Source organism: Cannabis sativa, chromosome 3, assembly GCF_029168945.1.
Source record: "Cannabis sativa cultivar Pink pepper isolate KNU-18-1 chromosome 3, ASM2916894v1, whole genome shotgun sequence".
NCBI lineage: Eukaryota > Viridiplantae > Streptophyta > Magnoliopsida > Rosales > Cannabaceae > Cannabis > Cannabis sativa.
Window position 1 is genome coordinate 28869429 of NC_083603.1, and position 13738 is coordinate 28883166.

The 13738-nt window shown below is 33.8% G+C and overlaps 1 protein-coding gene across 1 annotated transcript; it reads right to left on the reverse strand.

Annotated features, from left to right (window-relative positions):
* Positions 1-444: 444 nt before the first annotated feature.
* Positions 445-894, reverse strand: LOC133036008 (uncharacterized). Its single transcript, XM_061112474.1, has one exon. It carries the CDS (start codon positions 892-894, stop codon positions 445-447), a length of 450 nt encoding a protein of 149 aa, XP_060968457.1.
* Between the last annotated feature and the right edge of the window lie 12844 nt (positions 895-13738).

Here is a 13738-nt window from a genome sequence, read left to right on the forward strand (position 1 = left end):
TCCACCTCTCCCACTGATCTAAGTGTTGAAGTGCCTTCTTCTCAAACTAACGATCCTCCAGCTCCTTCTGACCTAACTGACCCATACAAGGAGCCTAGAACTCCATCTGTTTAAATGCTTCCTTTTACTATCTTTTTTTTTATATATCTGTTTGGCCATAAGGCCTTTTTTTAAGACAAGGTGGCCGACCAAGCAGTCTTTAAACTTAGAATTTATTTTTCATTTTTCAGACAACTAGCTGACTGGGCTTTTAATCTTGGGTTCAAATGCTTTTGTTACCCTTAATGAATTTCATTTTCTATTCATAATCATCATGCAATTGTGTTTGTTTTGTTTTGTTAAGTCTTTGAGTTGGAGCCCCGCCTTTTCATACGGTGTATTGAACAAAATATTTGTAGAGGCTCCATTATCTATCATGGTTTGGGCTACCATCTTGTTGGCTATCTAGACTTCCACAACCAAAGGGTCATTGTGCTGGAAATTAATCATGACAGCATCTTCATCACTAAATGTTATGGTGGGTTCTCCTGCCCGTAGTATCTTTGGCTTCCTCTTTTCGGCGACCAAAATCACTTCTTCTTGCTCATGCTGTAATGTTCGAGCATACCTTTCCCGGGCTTTTCCTGAATTTCCAGCTATGTGCGGATCTCCAATGATGATTTGCAAATGTCCATCTACTGGTGGTGGTAGTAAATCTTGATTGTTGTTGGCCCTTTGATTTTGGTCAGCCTTGACATATTTTTGTACGTGCAGATTATTCTTTCTTATCAAAAATTCAATTTCCCGCTTCAAATTATTGCATTCGTTGGTGTCATGACCATAATCCCCATGAAAACGACAAAACTTTGTCATGTCTCTCTTGCTTGAGTCTTTTTTCATGGGTGCGGGCTTCATGTACTGAGCTAATGACTAAGTAGCCATGTAGATAGTTTGTATATCTTTTGTCAGGACAGAGAAAGCAGTAAACTTGGTAGGATTTTCTCTGGGGACCTATGCGGTTTTGCCAACGAACTTTCCCTTTTTTTCATTGCCTTACCTATTGTTATTGTGGGACCGTTTACCACTCGAGATTTAACTGCTTGGGTATTAAGGGAGCTGGATGGATGTTCCCGTGGAGGGAGCCTTTAGCTGGCCAGGTTTATACTTGACTTCTGCTCGCAGAACAGCTTCTTCAAGCTTAATGAGGCCATCTGCACGGTCAAGGAAGTCACTCATAGAATCTATTGGTCTGTTTTTTCTGATATCGTTCAAAAGTTCTCCAGGAACTTCGATCCCCCCTAGTATCGCGGACAATTTCCCATCTTCGGTCATCCATGCAACCTTCGTTGCCTCCGTCATGAATCTACCGATATAAGCTCGGAGAGGTTCTCCTGGTCTTTGCTTCACTTCGACCAGATCTTCCAAGTGCAACGAGAGTTGGCGTGAAGAAGAGAATTGTGCATGAAATTCTGAGGAGAAAGCCTTCCATGAGTTGAACCTTCTGATTGTCAACTTGAAGTACCACTGCTGGGCGGCTTCTAAGAGGGTGGCAGGAAAAACTCTGCAACATACATCTCCTCGTACTCCTTGCAGGTCCATTTGCATTTCAAAGTATTTGAGATGGGATAGGGGATCTTCCTTTCCAGTATACATTTTCCAGGTTGGCATCTCAAACTTGTGAGGCAATTCTAAGATATTGATCTCTGGGGAGAAAGGGAATCCACGTGCTCGGTCCAACTCGAGGTCATTGTTCTTCTGACCGGCCAGGCCTTGGAACATATTTGTTAGTTAGCATCCCTTTGAGCGGGATTTTGAGCAGGGCTCCGGGTTGAACAATTCGCATAACATGCTGCTCGTCTAGCCCTCTCCTTCTGTTCAAATCATTTCTGATTAGTTTGGCCGATCAGCTGGCCGGAACCATTAACTTTGGCAGAGTTGTTGGGTATGACTTCTCTTGACAAATTACTAGACAAGGTCTGCCCACCTACCGCTTGGCCCACAGGCGGAACCTGTGACCAAGGATTGGACGACTGATCATTCAGGGTTTGAGAAGTGTTCACGGCTGGATCTTCTTCTGACTCGCCCAGGTGGATGACAGTTGTAGGTTGCTGATTGGTAGCTTGATAGGCTTTTTGTATCAGCACGGTGGCCTGCCTTGTTTGGTCATCAATGGTTGCTTGTTGAGCCCTTAACATTTCCATTTCTTTATCCCTCCATTATACGAACATATGCCTTTTCTCTTCGAATGCGAGATTCACCGCAGCATGGAGTTCTTCTTGATCATGATGCAGGGTGTTGGTATGACCTTGCATGATTCCAAGAGCAGCACAGAGTATTTGGATCTCGGTGTCATCTCCAATGATTGTTCGAGCATTTGTTGCGGGCGGGACTTTAGTGTTGGGAATGACCTGATTGGCTACCGAACTGGTATTTCCAGTCTCTTGCGCACCAGGCGTGATTCCACTCAAAGGAGTTGTCACACCTTGACCTACAGTTGATGGTTGTTCGGGATTTGTGGCTAGTGGAACCCTTGCATTCCCTAGATTCTATAGTGTAGGATCTCTTGCCTGTGGATTTGCTGGATCAACCACGCCTCTACAAGTCTGTACCACCATCGTGTTTATGATTAGAGTTGAAGTAAAGAGTGATCCTGTGATTCTGGCTCTCAATGAAAGCACCAAAATATTGACCTCGCTTTTAGCCAACGATAGTGAGTTTAAATTATAAGCGACAAGTAGTATAAATATAATAAATAAAGACGCAAGAGTTTTATAGAGGTTCGGCCCGGAGCAGTTCGGTAATAGCCTACTCCCCTTGATTTGTATTGACTTAAGAACAAAGAATGAAAAGATTCCTCCTCTTAGAGGTTTTAAAATAATATCTCTGAATATGGATTCTTAGATAAGTTTTTGACCCTTTGCCCAGTGAGAATGGATCACTATTTATAGGGCTATAAACTGTGGGGAAGAAGTTTCCCTTCTGATTACAACAAATATAATTGCCAAGATTACACATTAAATACAGAATACATTGATCAAGGGATTTGGACAGCTTGCCATATCTCTGTGATATGATCCCAAAATTATAGGGATTTCTCTTGTGACTCACGATGCAAGTGCTATTCGGATTTCTCACTCCCCGGTTAAGAAGGTTTTGTCCATGCAAATATATGTGGTGCTCTGTTCGGCATATCTCTTGCGAGTAGGTATGTAAAGTTGATTTTACGTGTCACCATCGTGTGATGCCACGTGAGAGTGTAAAAATTGGGATAACACAATGATTTGTCAGTTCACTAGATTTAGACTGGCATGATAATCAACGATAAGGTATACTTACACCTTGGATAAGTGTTATGTCCTTTCCAGGGAAGTGGTAGAGTATACTAGTATCGGATGTATGGAGTATACATTGGAAGGGACCGATATTGATCTTGAAAAAAATATCATAAACTTACCGTTATATCTTGCTGTCAATATCAATGGTTGATCTTAGGTCTTTGGATCTTAATCCTGATATGATTAGGTTCAACTTAGTTGTATTATTTATGTTCTTCAAGTTGTTCGTGGATACTAACTTATGGTTCTGGCGGATATTTACATCTTGAGAACATGGTAGTTTAATTGAGTGGGAGCGCTAAACATAGATATGGAATCTATTGCTTCTATAAGTATTTAGAAGTGAAACGATGATTTCCTTCGAGCTTAGCTGAATAGAGATAAATGATTGAGATCTCATTTCAGTAATTATATTAGTTTACTGAAATATCATTTATAAGTAGCTAAGTGTTTTAAGGATAAAATACATCAAAGGGTAGAATGGTAAATTTGTCCCTATTCAGTGTAGATCATTTGTAGAGGATCTTTGACTATTAAGATTGAAACAATGGATAATCATAACGTATCTATATCGTGGTACATATAGAGAATTTTATATAATTGAGAGTGCTATTCAATTGCAGATCTATAGTGGTGCAATGCGAAATTAATAAGTTAGAGAATTTACTTGGTAAATTCTAGATCTACTTATTGAAAGCTCAGTTATATAGGCCCATGGTCCCCTCACTAGTTGAGATAATACTGCTTGCAGACTCAGTTAATTAGTTTTAATTAATTAATCAATAATAATTCTTAGATTAGACTATGTATTATTTAAGAATTTTCACTAAGCAAGGGCTTAATTGTGAAGAAAAGAGGTTTTGGAGTCAATTTATTAATTAAGAGACTTTGTATGGTCTAATTAATAAATTATATAAATGACAATTTTATTTAGTAATTAATTAAAATTATTAAATAAATAGTTTTGGCATTTATAGGATTGAATCGGAAAATAAAATATTATTGAAAGAAGAATAAGTGGTTGAAAAAAGTGGCAAAATTGTAATTAGAGATTGTCCCTTTAAGGGGCCGACCATAGTGTTTATTTTGCCCAATATTTTATTCTTTTTTAATCCATATAATTCAGCCCTTAACCCTAGTTGAAACACTATAAAAGGAACATGATGCTCTCACTCATCCACTTGATGCCTTCAACCAAATCAAACCTAGTTTTCTATTTCCGAAAACTAGTAGATGATAGAGTTCCTCCCATAGTGTTTTCAGTCTCCTTCATTGTTTTTCACCATTCAAAACCTTGAGTGATAGAGTGCCATACTAGCACATAGCAAGTCAAGTACTCAATCATAGTGAGTAAGACGATGGTAACCAAACCCAAAGGAGAGAAAGAGATCTAGGTTCAGATCTTAATAATGCTCTGCAATATAAAGGAATCAAGGGCTAGAGATCTTTAAAGGAAGGAGTCATTATATTCCGCTGCAATTAATGTAAGGTTTTCTTAAACTCTTATGTGCTTATTTCATTGTTTTAGAGAATTCATAGTTAGGATGTTAATTCAACATACTTGTTAGTAAACCTATTTCCTAGTAAAATATTCCCAACAGTAGGGTACATGATCCTTAATTGATTATTGCAGCTTTCTTGGAGTTTTATAAGAATTTACTATGTACCAAAATGGAAAATAGAAGATTAGTTGAGGCTGGGATTTTGGCTAGAGGGCCTGTTGTGACCTAAGAATAGGCTAATGTGTTGCTACAGGATTTTCCAAAGAAGAAGTGAGGCAGGCTGTTTTTTAGTATTCCTGGAACCAAGTCATCTGGACCAGATGGTTTTTCCAGCTTCTTCTACCAAGATAACTGGGAAATTATTATTGATGACATTTCTAATGATGTGACATCATTCTTGGAGCCAGGTAAAATTCTCAAAGAAATTAACTCAACAATAATTACTTTGCTTCCAAAGATTAAGTGCCCTAACACAGTCAAGGATTTTGGACCAATTGCTTGTTGCAATGTTATCTATAAGATTGCAACCAAGCTTTTGAGCTCTAGAATCAGGAAAATCTTACTTGAGAGAATATCTCACTCACAAGGTGGATTTATCAAAGGGTAGATTTATTGGTCACAACATAATGATTTGTCAAGACTTGGTGAGACATTATGGAAGGAAATCTAACAAACCTAGTTGCATGATTAAATTAAAGCTTCAAAAAGCTTATGATACTATTGAGTGGGACTTCATTGAAAAGATTCTAATAGGTTTAAAGTTCCCTAATGCCTTTATTAAGCTCATTATGAATTGTATCGAAACCTCTAAATTCTTTCTCATGTTCAATTGAACTTTGCATGGTTTTTTTGAATCTAAGAGAGGACTTAGGTAGGGGAATCCTATGTCCCCTCTACTGTTTGTGTTGGGCATGGAATACCTATCAAGACTAATGAGGAAGATAGGTGAGAAGGATGTTTTTCACTATCATGATAGATGTTTGGATCTCAAGCTAAATCATTTGGCATTTACTGATGATGCTCTTCTTTTTTGCAAAGGGGACTTTAGATGTATAATCTACATATTGACAGCCTTAAAATTGTTTTCCTTAACATTTGGTTTATACCTTAATTCAAATAAGACTGCAATATACTGTAGTATTATGCAGTAGAAGGTCTCAAACCAGGTGTTGTAGCTATATGATTTTACTAAACATGAGCTGCCATTAACTTATTTGGGGATCCCAATCTGTGCAAAGAAAATCTCTGGGAGAGAATGTGACTTGTTGGCTGAGAAGATGATTGCAAGAATCAAAAGTTGGAGCTCGAGAAAGCTATCTTTTGCAGGGAGAATCACCTTAATTAACTCAGTTCTAATTGCTATCCAAGCATATTAGAGTCAAATGATGATTATACCAAGGAAAATTCTTAAAGGCATAGAAGCAATATGTAGAGCCTTCCTTTGGAAAGGATAAGCATTATTTCATGGAGCTGGAGCAATTGCTTGGGAGGTTGTATGTCAACCAAAAATAGGGGTGGATTGGGCATTAAAAAGCTAGAAGAGTGGAATAAGGCTGCAATGTGTAAATATGTATGGGCCATTGCAAATAGGAAAGAGAGCTTGTGGATGAGATGGTGCCATACTATGTACATTAAGAGGGAAGACTGGTGGAGCTACACTACTTATGTCCACTCTGTTGGGTTTTATGCCCTAAATAAAACTCTATTTCAGTGTAAGCTCTATCTTTTAAATATCAATAAAGAAACAGAAGTATTTTCATCACTTATTGTTTCATTTGGTTCATGTTATCATTTATTTATTTATTTGATTTATAAATTAATCCAAATCCTTATCACATGTATATTCTTGTTTATTGTGTCGTCAGCACAGTGGAAAATAATCAAGATTATGTGATTAAATGTATATTCCTAGATTTATCTGTACACAGGGTTTAACTGATATGATAATCTACAACATAGTTTACTTGCACCTTGGATAAGTGCTATGTCCTTTCCAGGGCATTGGTTAAAATAAAGCTTGGGTTGGATGCATGGAGTATGCATCGGAAGGAACCGATATTGAACTTTGAATCAGATATGATAAACTTACCGTAATATCTATTCAATTCAATATCACCTAGTTGATCCTAGATTAAATGATCTTAATCCTGATATGGTTAGGTTCGATCTCAAGAGTATTATACATGTTCTTTGATTTGTTAGTTAAGCCTACTTTTTGGTCAGAGTGATACGTACATTTTGGGAACATGGTAGTGCAATTGAGTGGGAGCGCTAAACGTAGATATGGAATCTATAGCTTCTATCAGGGTATAGAAGTGAAATGATTTCCTTTGAGCTTGGATAAATAGAGATAAATGGTTGAGTACTCATTTCAGAGATTATGTTAGTTCACTGAAATATCATTTATAGGTGGCTAAGTGCTTTAAGGATAAAATACATTGAAGGGTGTAACGGTAATTTAATCCCTATACAATGTAAATCATCTATAGAGGATCATTGATTATTGGGATTATGACAATGGATAACTGACAGCGCATCTATATCGTGAAACATATAGAGCGTTCTATATAACTGAGAGTGCAATTCAAGCTCTATGGTGGATGCAACAAGGAATGAATAAGTCATTGAATTTACTTCGTAAATTCTGGGTCTGCTTATTGGAAGCTTAGATATATAGGCCCATGGTCTCCATACTAGTTGAGACAATACTACTTGTAAGACTCAGTTAATTGATTTTGATTAATCAATTATAATTCTAAAATTAGACTATGTCTAGTTTATGAATTTTCACTAAGCAAGGGCTTAATTGTGAAGAAAGAGTTTCTAGGGTTTAATTTGTCAATAAAGAGATTTTCATAAGTCTAATTAATAAATATATTAAGTGACAATATTATTTAATAATTAATTTTTAGTTGTTAAATAATTAGAATTGACATTTAAGTGGTTAAATTAGAAAATTCGCATTTTTGAGAAAATAAGATGGAAAAATGAGAAAATGAAAAAAATGCAAAGTGGGACCCAATATCCATACATGGCTGACTACTATATAGAATATTTATTATTTATTTTTTCATTATTTTAATGCCAAATAAATCTAACATAACCCTAGGTCGTTTCCTATAAATAGGTAGTGATGGCTTAAGGGAAAAGATGATGCATCTCATTCCTTCAGATGAAAATTTGAGCCTCCTTCCTAACCCTAGCCGAAACCATACTCTCTCTCTCTTCCTCTCTTCTAAACCGAGCCTATAGTGAAAGAGTGAGTGCCCACACACATCAAGTAGTACTCAATCATAGTGTGTAAGGCTGTGAAGAATCCAGTTTCAAGAGAAGAAGATTCAGACTCAGATCTTGGTGATACTCTGCTAAAGAAAGGATACAAGGGTTAGAGATCTGAGTGGAAGGAGACATTATATTCCGCTGCAACCACTGTAATGTTTCTTATACTTTATATGTGTTTATTTCATATCGTTTTAGAAGTTCATATTTAGGATGTTAATAACATACTTGTTAGTAAATCTAAGATCCTGGTAAAATAATTCCAACAACTGGCCTCAGAGCCATGGTAATTGATTTACTTTCAAGAAATTTGGACTTCAAATGATTTGTGTGTGATTTGGATGGTTTCATGCTGATCTGTGTGTTATTTGATGATTGATTGATGTTTTTGAAATTTTTATGAAAAATAATTGAATTTTCATTCTGAAATTATTTTTTTTGGATAGTTTGGGAAAAACTAAGCAATTTACTTTTTTACAGAACTTAATTTTGATTTTATTTGAATTAGTTATGATTTTTTGAATTTTTGAAAAAAGATAGGGGTGGAAACACCCCATACGCGCGCGGATCCGAGTGATCACTCGGTCACGCGCGCTTCAGATAAGGAGATGTCCGAGTTTTCTCGGTCGGGTATCTCCATTTTTGTCTGAACGCCAGGGTAAGGGGGCGGCTCTGACTGAGATTTCTCGGTCGTGCATCCCTAGCTCCGCGCGCGGATGGTGTGCAACACAATTTTTAAAAAATTGACCTTATTTTTCAAATTTTCTTAGCTCCGTACAACTTGCAATTTTTTAAATTTTCTTCAATTTTTCATGCTTTTTCATGGAATTAATTTCAGATTTTTTGTGTAGTTTTGTATTTAGATTTTTATTTTTCATATTTCAAATCTAATTATCAGAATTAAATTAATTAGTATTTTTTTAAAAAATTAATTTAGGATATTAGTGAAATTTGAAGCTTGAAAATAGGTAAAAAATCTATTTTTTTGGGCTTAATTAATTATCTTATTTTTAAAATTTGATTATTTTATCTTATTTTTAAATTTAAGGTGAGATATTAATATTTTTAAATTATTCTATTTTTTTTTTATAATAAATTGACCTTATTTAGATTTCAAATAAGATTAGTTTAATCATGATATTTTCAATAGAAATAGGATATTATGCTAACTTTTAAATTTTGTTATTTTTTAATTTAAATTAAATTATTAAATCAGAAAAATGATATTAAATGATCATTTATTTTATTGAATATTTAATTTTTAAAAAATAACATGAAATTTGAAAAGTTGATAGCATTTCTTTTTGGAAATGATACTTAGGTTAGTTGAAACCTAATTTTTCAAAAATTATAGGTTTAGTTTTAATTTTTTTTAATTTATTTATTTATTCTTTATATTCCGAAAAAAAAAATATTTATTTTATTTTCGAAATTATTAAATAAATTAATAATTTAAAATTAAATAAACCATATATCCAATTATCCAACTTGTTGCTGGTGTATGTGTTTTATATTGTTTGAGTGTAAAACAAGTTTTATAAAACCTATTATTGCTTGATCTAAATTGCCATGGTTAACTTGTTGACAGATCCAATGATCTGATTTTAACCCATGGTTCAATTGTCAATAGGTCAAACCAATAATTTGTAACAGGTAAATTTTGCATTCTTCTTTCATCTGTGTATGACCTAGTAACATGATAGGATCCATCTAAATCTGTGTACCAGTGTGAGCCTATATGTTTGCTTTGGGCTTAGATGCATATAGGAAGCCCATTTAATTTTGTAATTAAAATGGACTAGGCTGCTAAATAAAATGTCACACCATAATAGATTTTATTTAGGCCCATTTAGTGATTGGGCCTATTCAATTAATAACAGTTGTTCATTTTAAGGTTAAATTCCTCTCTTTTGGGCCTTGTGTGAGAGTTAAGGGGCCAATAGCAATGGGTACGACATACTGAACCCAGCCCTCCCTCATATGAACAACCCGATTTGAATGACTATACTAGGTTAATTAAATTAGTTTAACCTAATAAAATTGATTAGAAACATAATTAATTTCAAAATAAATGAAATTAATTTTTTATTCGAATATTTTGAAATTAATTTAAGAAAAACACACTTAGTTTAATGAAATTAATTCAAGATAAACTATATGTATTTTTCTTGTATTTAATTAAATATAGAATTATAACTCATTAGATTCCTTCTGAAGCTTATTTTTTAATATTTCATTAAAAATTCTTATTTAAGTTGTAAATTAGTTATTTCTAACTAATTTTTTTTTTATCAACTTAAATTTGAATATTTCTTTTAATTTCAAAATTAATTTGAGGAATTCTAGGAATTAGTTATTGAAGATTCTTGTAATATTTTTTAAGTTGAAAGTTTGTTAAATTTTGTATCAACTTAAAATTGAATATTTTTCAAATTAAGTGGTTACAACTTAATTAGTTATTTAATTAAATTTTGTTTGAAAATAATTTAAGTTGAAAATTTAGTTATTTTAGAACAACTTAAATTAGATATTTTTCAAATTTTATTTATTATGTTTTAATTATTTATTTAATTTTGAATTTTATATTTATATTTAATTTTCGAAAATTAAATAATTAAAAATTTAATTAAAGTTGGAATTTTTTAAAAGAAAATAATTTTTTTTCAGACCAACTATAATTTATAATTTTAATTATTAAAAGATAAATAAAATAAATGATTAAATAAAAATGCATTTTTTAAATAATGGGCTTTGATCAAGAGACATTCGATCTCCATTGTTGGTTTTACATAGTTCTTGTTTTAATGAGTAATCCTCCCTAATAGAGGAACATTCATTAGCAATTTAACGACATAGAATCTCAAAAGATAAGTATTATTTGTAAGTGTTTTATTTTTAGTATGGATCACCCTAATGGTGGCGACTATTAGTAAGACTTACAAAAGTTTGAAACAATGGTGGGGGCTCATGAAATAGGAATGACCTTGTCTCTCACCTAAACGGGACAACGGCGGATTCTCTTTTCGGTCGAATAAAAGGTTGCTAGAATGTTTATCATTTTAGATGAGTTGACCACTCTATTCAATGGATGATGCTTTGACTCTCGTCTAAACGGGACACTATCAGTTTGTTGAAAACCTTGGAAAATAAAAATATGTTAGATTTTTTGTTATTTTTATAAATATATTTGTTATACTTGTTATTTTCTGAATTTGTGTATGAATTTATTGAACCAAATGATTTACTTCTGTTTATTGATATTTGTAGTGCCAAAATGAATAACCCACACCCTGACCCACTCCTAGTCAATGCCTTTGCAAATGAACTCTATAATGTGAAAATGCACCCTGGTAGTGTCATTAACTCGCACCTATTGATGATGAATCTTAAGTTCCAAAAAGCAAATCTACTTGGAATTGAATTATCAAAAGAACAATAGGTTCAGTTCATACTTAATAGTCTTCCTCCAGAGTATAATGGATTTGTTGTATCTTATATGATCAACAATTTTAACTCTTTCGACATGGATAAGCTAGAAGCAGAATTGGGAGCTCATGAACGAAATTTGATTGCAATGCCACCTCCCGGTTTTGCAAACTTTTGTCATAGGAAAAGAATTAAGAATGAAGCTTCTAACAATGCTGCTTCTTCAAGTACAATTGATAGTCATACTCTTCAATGTTCAAATTGTAATGAGAAGGGACATCGGGAAGAACGATGTCCCAAACTTCTAAACAATTCGAACGAAGGTAATGCTTTTGTCTTTGAATCATGTGTTTAGAGAATAACAAATCCTTATGGATTGTTGATTCTGGGTCTACTAACCATGTTTGTTCTTCATTGCAGCTACTTGAAACTTGGGATTATCTTAACCCAGAGGAGTTAAAGCTCAAAGTTAGAAATGGCGAGTTAGTATCGGTCCAAGCCAAAGGAAAAGCCCGCCTCAAGTTTCAAAAGAAATTTTTAGTTTTAGAAAATGTTTAATTTATTCCAAATTTTAGTAGAAACTTGATTAGTGTTTCATGTTTACAAACACAATTTTATAAATTGAATTTTTCGAGTTCTGTTTGCATAATTTCTCGTAAATGGATTTCAATTATGTGTTGCTCACATGGAACAAGGGCTTTATGTTTTGAGACCGGATATACAAATCGCACTAAACAATGAACTTTTCAATGTTGCTAGACCTAGAAACCTTAAAAGAAAAGATATTGATAATGATCATCAAACTTATATATGGCATTTACATTTAGGTCACGTAGGCTATAATAGACTCCATAGGTTAACCAAAGACGGTCCATTGAAAAATGTCGTCTTAAGTGAATTACCTTTATGTGAGTCTTGCCTAGAAGGAAAGATGACCAAACGTTCTTTCTCTGCAAAGGGAGAGCGTGCCAAACAACCCCTTGGGTTAGTACATTCAGATGTCTGTGGACCACTGAATGTCAAAGCTCGAGGTAGTTATGAGTATTTTGTCACTTTCATTGACAATTTCTCTAGATATAGTTTCATTTACCTAATGCAAAAGAAATCTGAAGCATTTGAAAAGTTTCAGGAGTTTTATGCTTTGGCTCAAAACCAATTAGGTAAAACATTAAAGATCTTGCGAACTGATAGGGGTGGAGAGTATATGGATATGCAGTGTTGGGTTTTGTGCCCTAAATAAAACCCATTTAAATATAATCAGATTTACTTATTAATAAAGATCAGAAATAACATTTTATGTTGCATGGTTCACATGATTTATTTCATGATTATATATATAATGTATGAATTCTATTTAAGTCCAGAACATATGAGTTTGTTAAAGATTATAGTGTTGTCAGCACAGTGGAATATAATCTTAATTAAATGTTCGAAAGTTTATTCCCTGATTTCTTAGAACACTGGATTTAGACTAACATGGTATAATCAGCGATAGGTATTCTTACACCTTGGAAAAGTGTTATGTCCTTTCCAGGACATTGGCAAAGTTTACCAGTATCGGATGTATGGAGTATACATCGGAAGGGACCGATATTGAACTTTGATTAGATATATTGGAATTTACCGTAATATCTATTCAATTTAATATCACATGTTGATCCTATATCAAATGATCTTAATCCTGATATGATTAGGTTCAATCTCAAGAGTGTTATTCGTGTTCTTTGATTTGTTAGTTAAGCCTACTTTTGGGTCAGGGTGATACGTACATTTGGGGAACACGCTAGTGCAATTGAGTGGGAGCGCTAACATAAATATGGAATCTATAGCTTCTATCTGGCGAATAGAAAGTAAAGGATGATTTCCTTCGAGCTTAACCAAACGAAAATAAATGGTGGAGTACTCATTTCACTTAGCTGAAATATCATTTATACAGGGTTAAGTGTTTTAAGGATAAAATACATTGTAGGGTGTTACGGTAATTTAATCCCTTTACAGTGTAAATCATCTATATAGAGGATCATTGATCAAATTAGGATTATAACAATGGATAACTAATGACGTGTCTATATCGTGGAACATATAGAGCGTTCTATATGACTGAGAGTGCAATTCCAAGCTCTAAGAGTGGATTCAATAAGGAATTAATAAGTTAGGGAATTTACTTGGTAAATTCGGTTCGACTTATTGGAAGCTCGGTTATATAGACCCATGGTC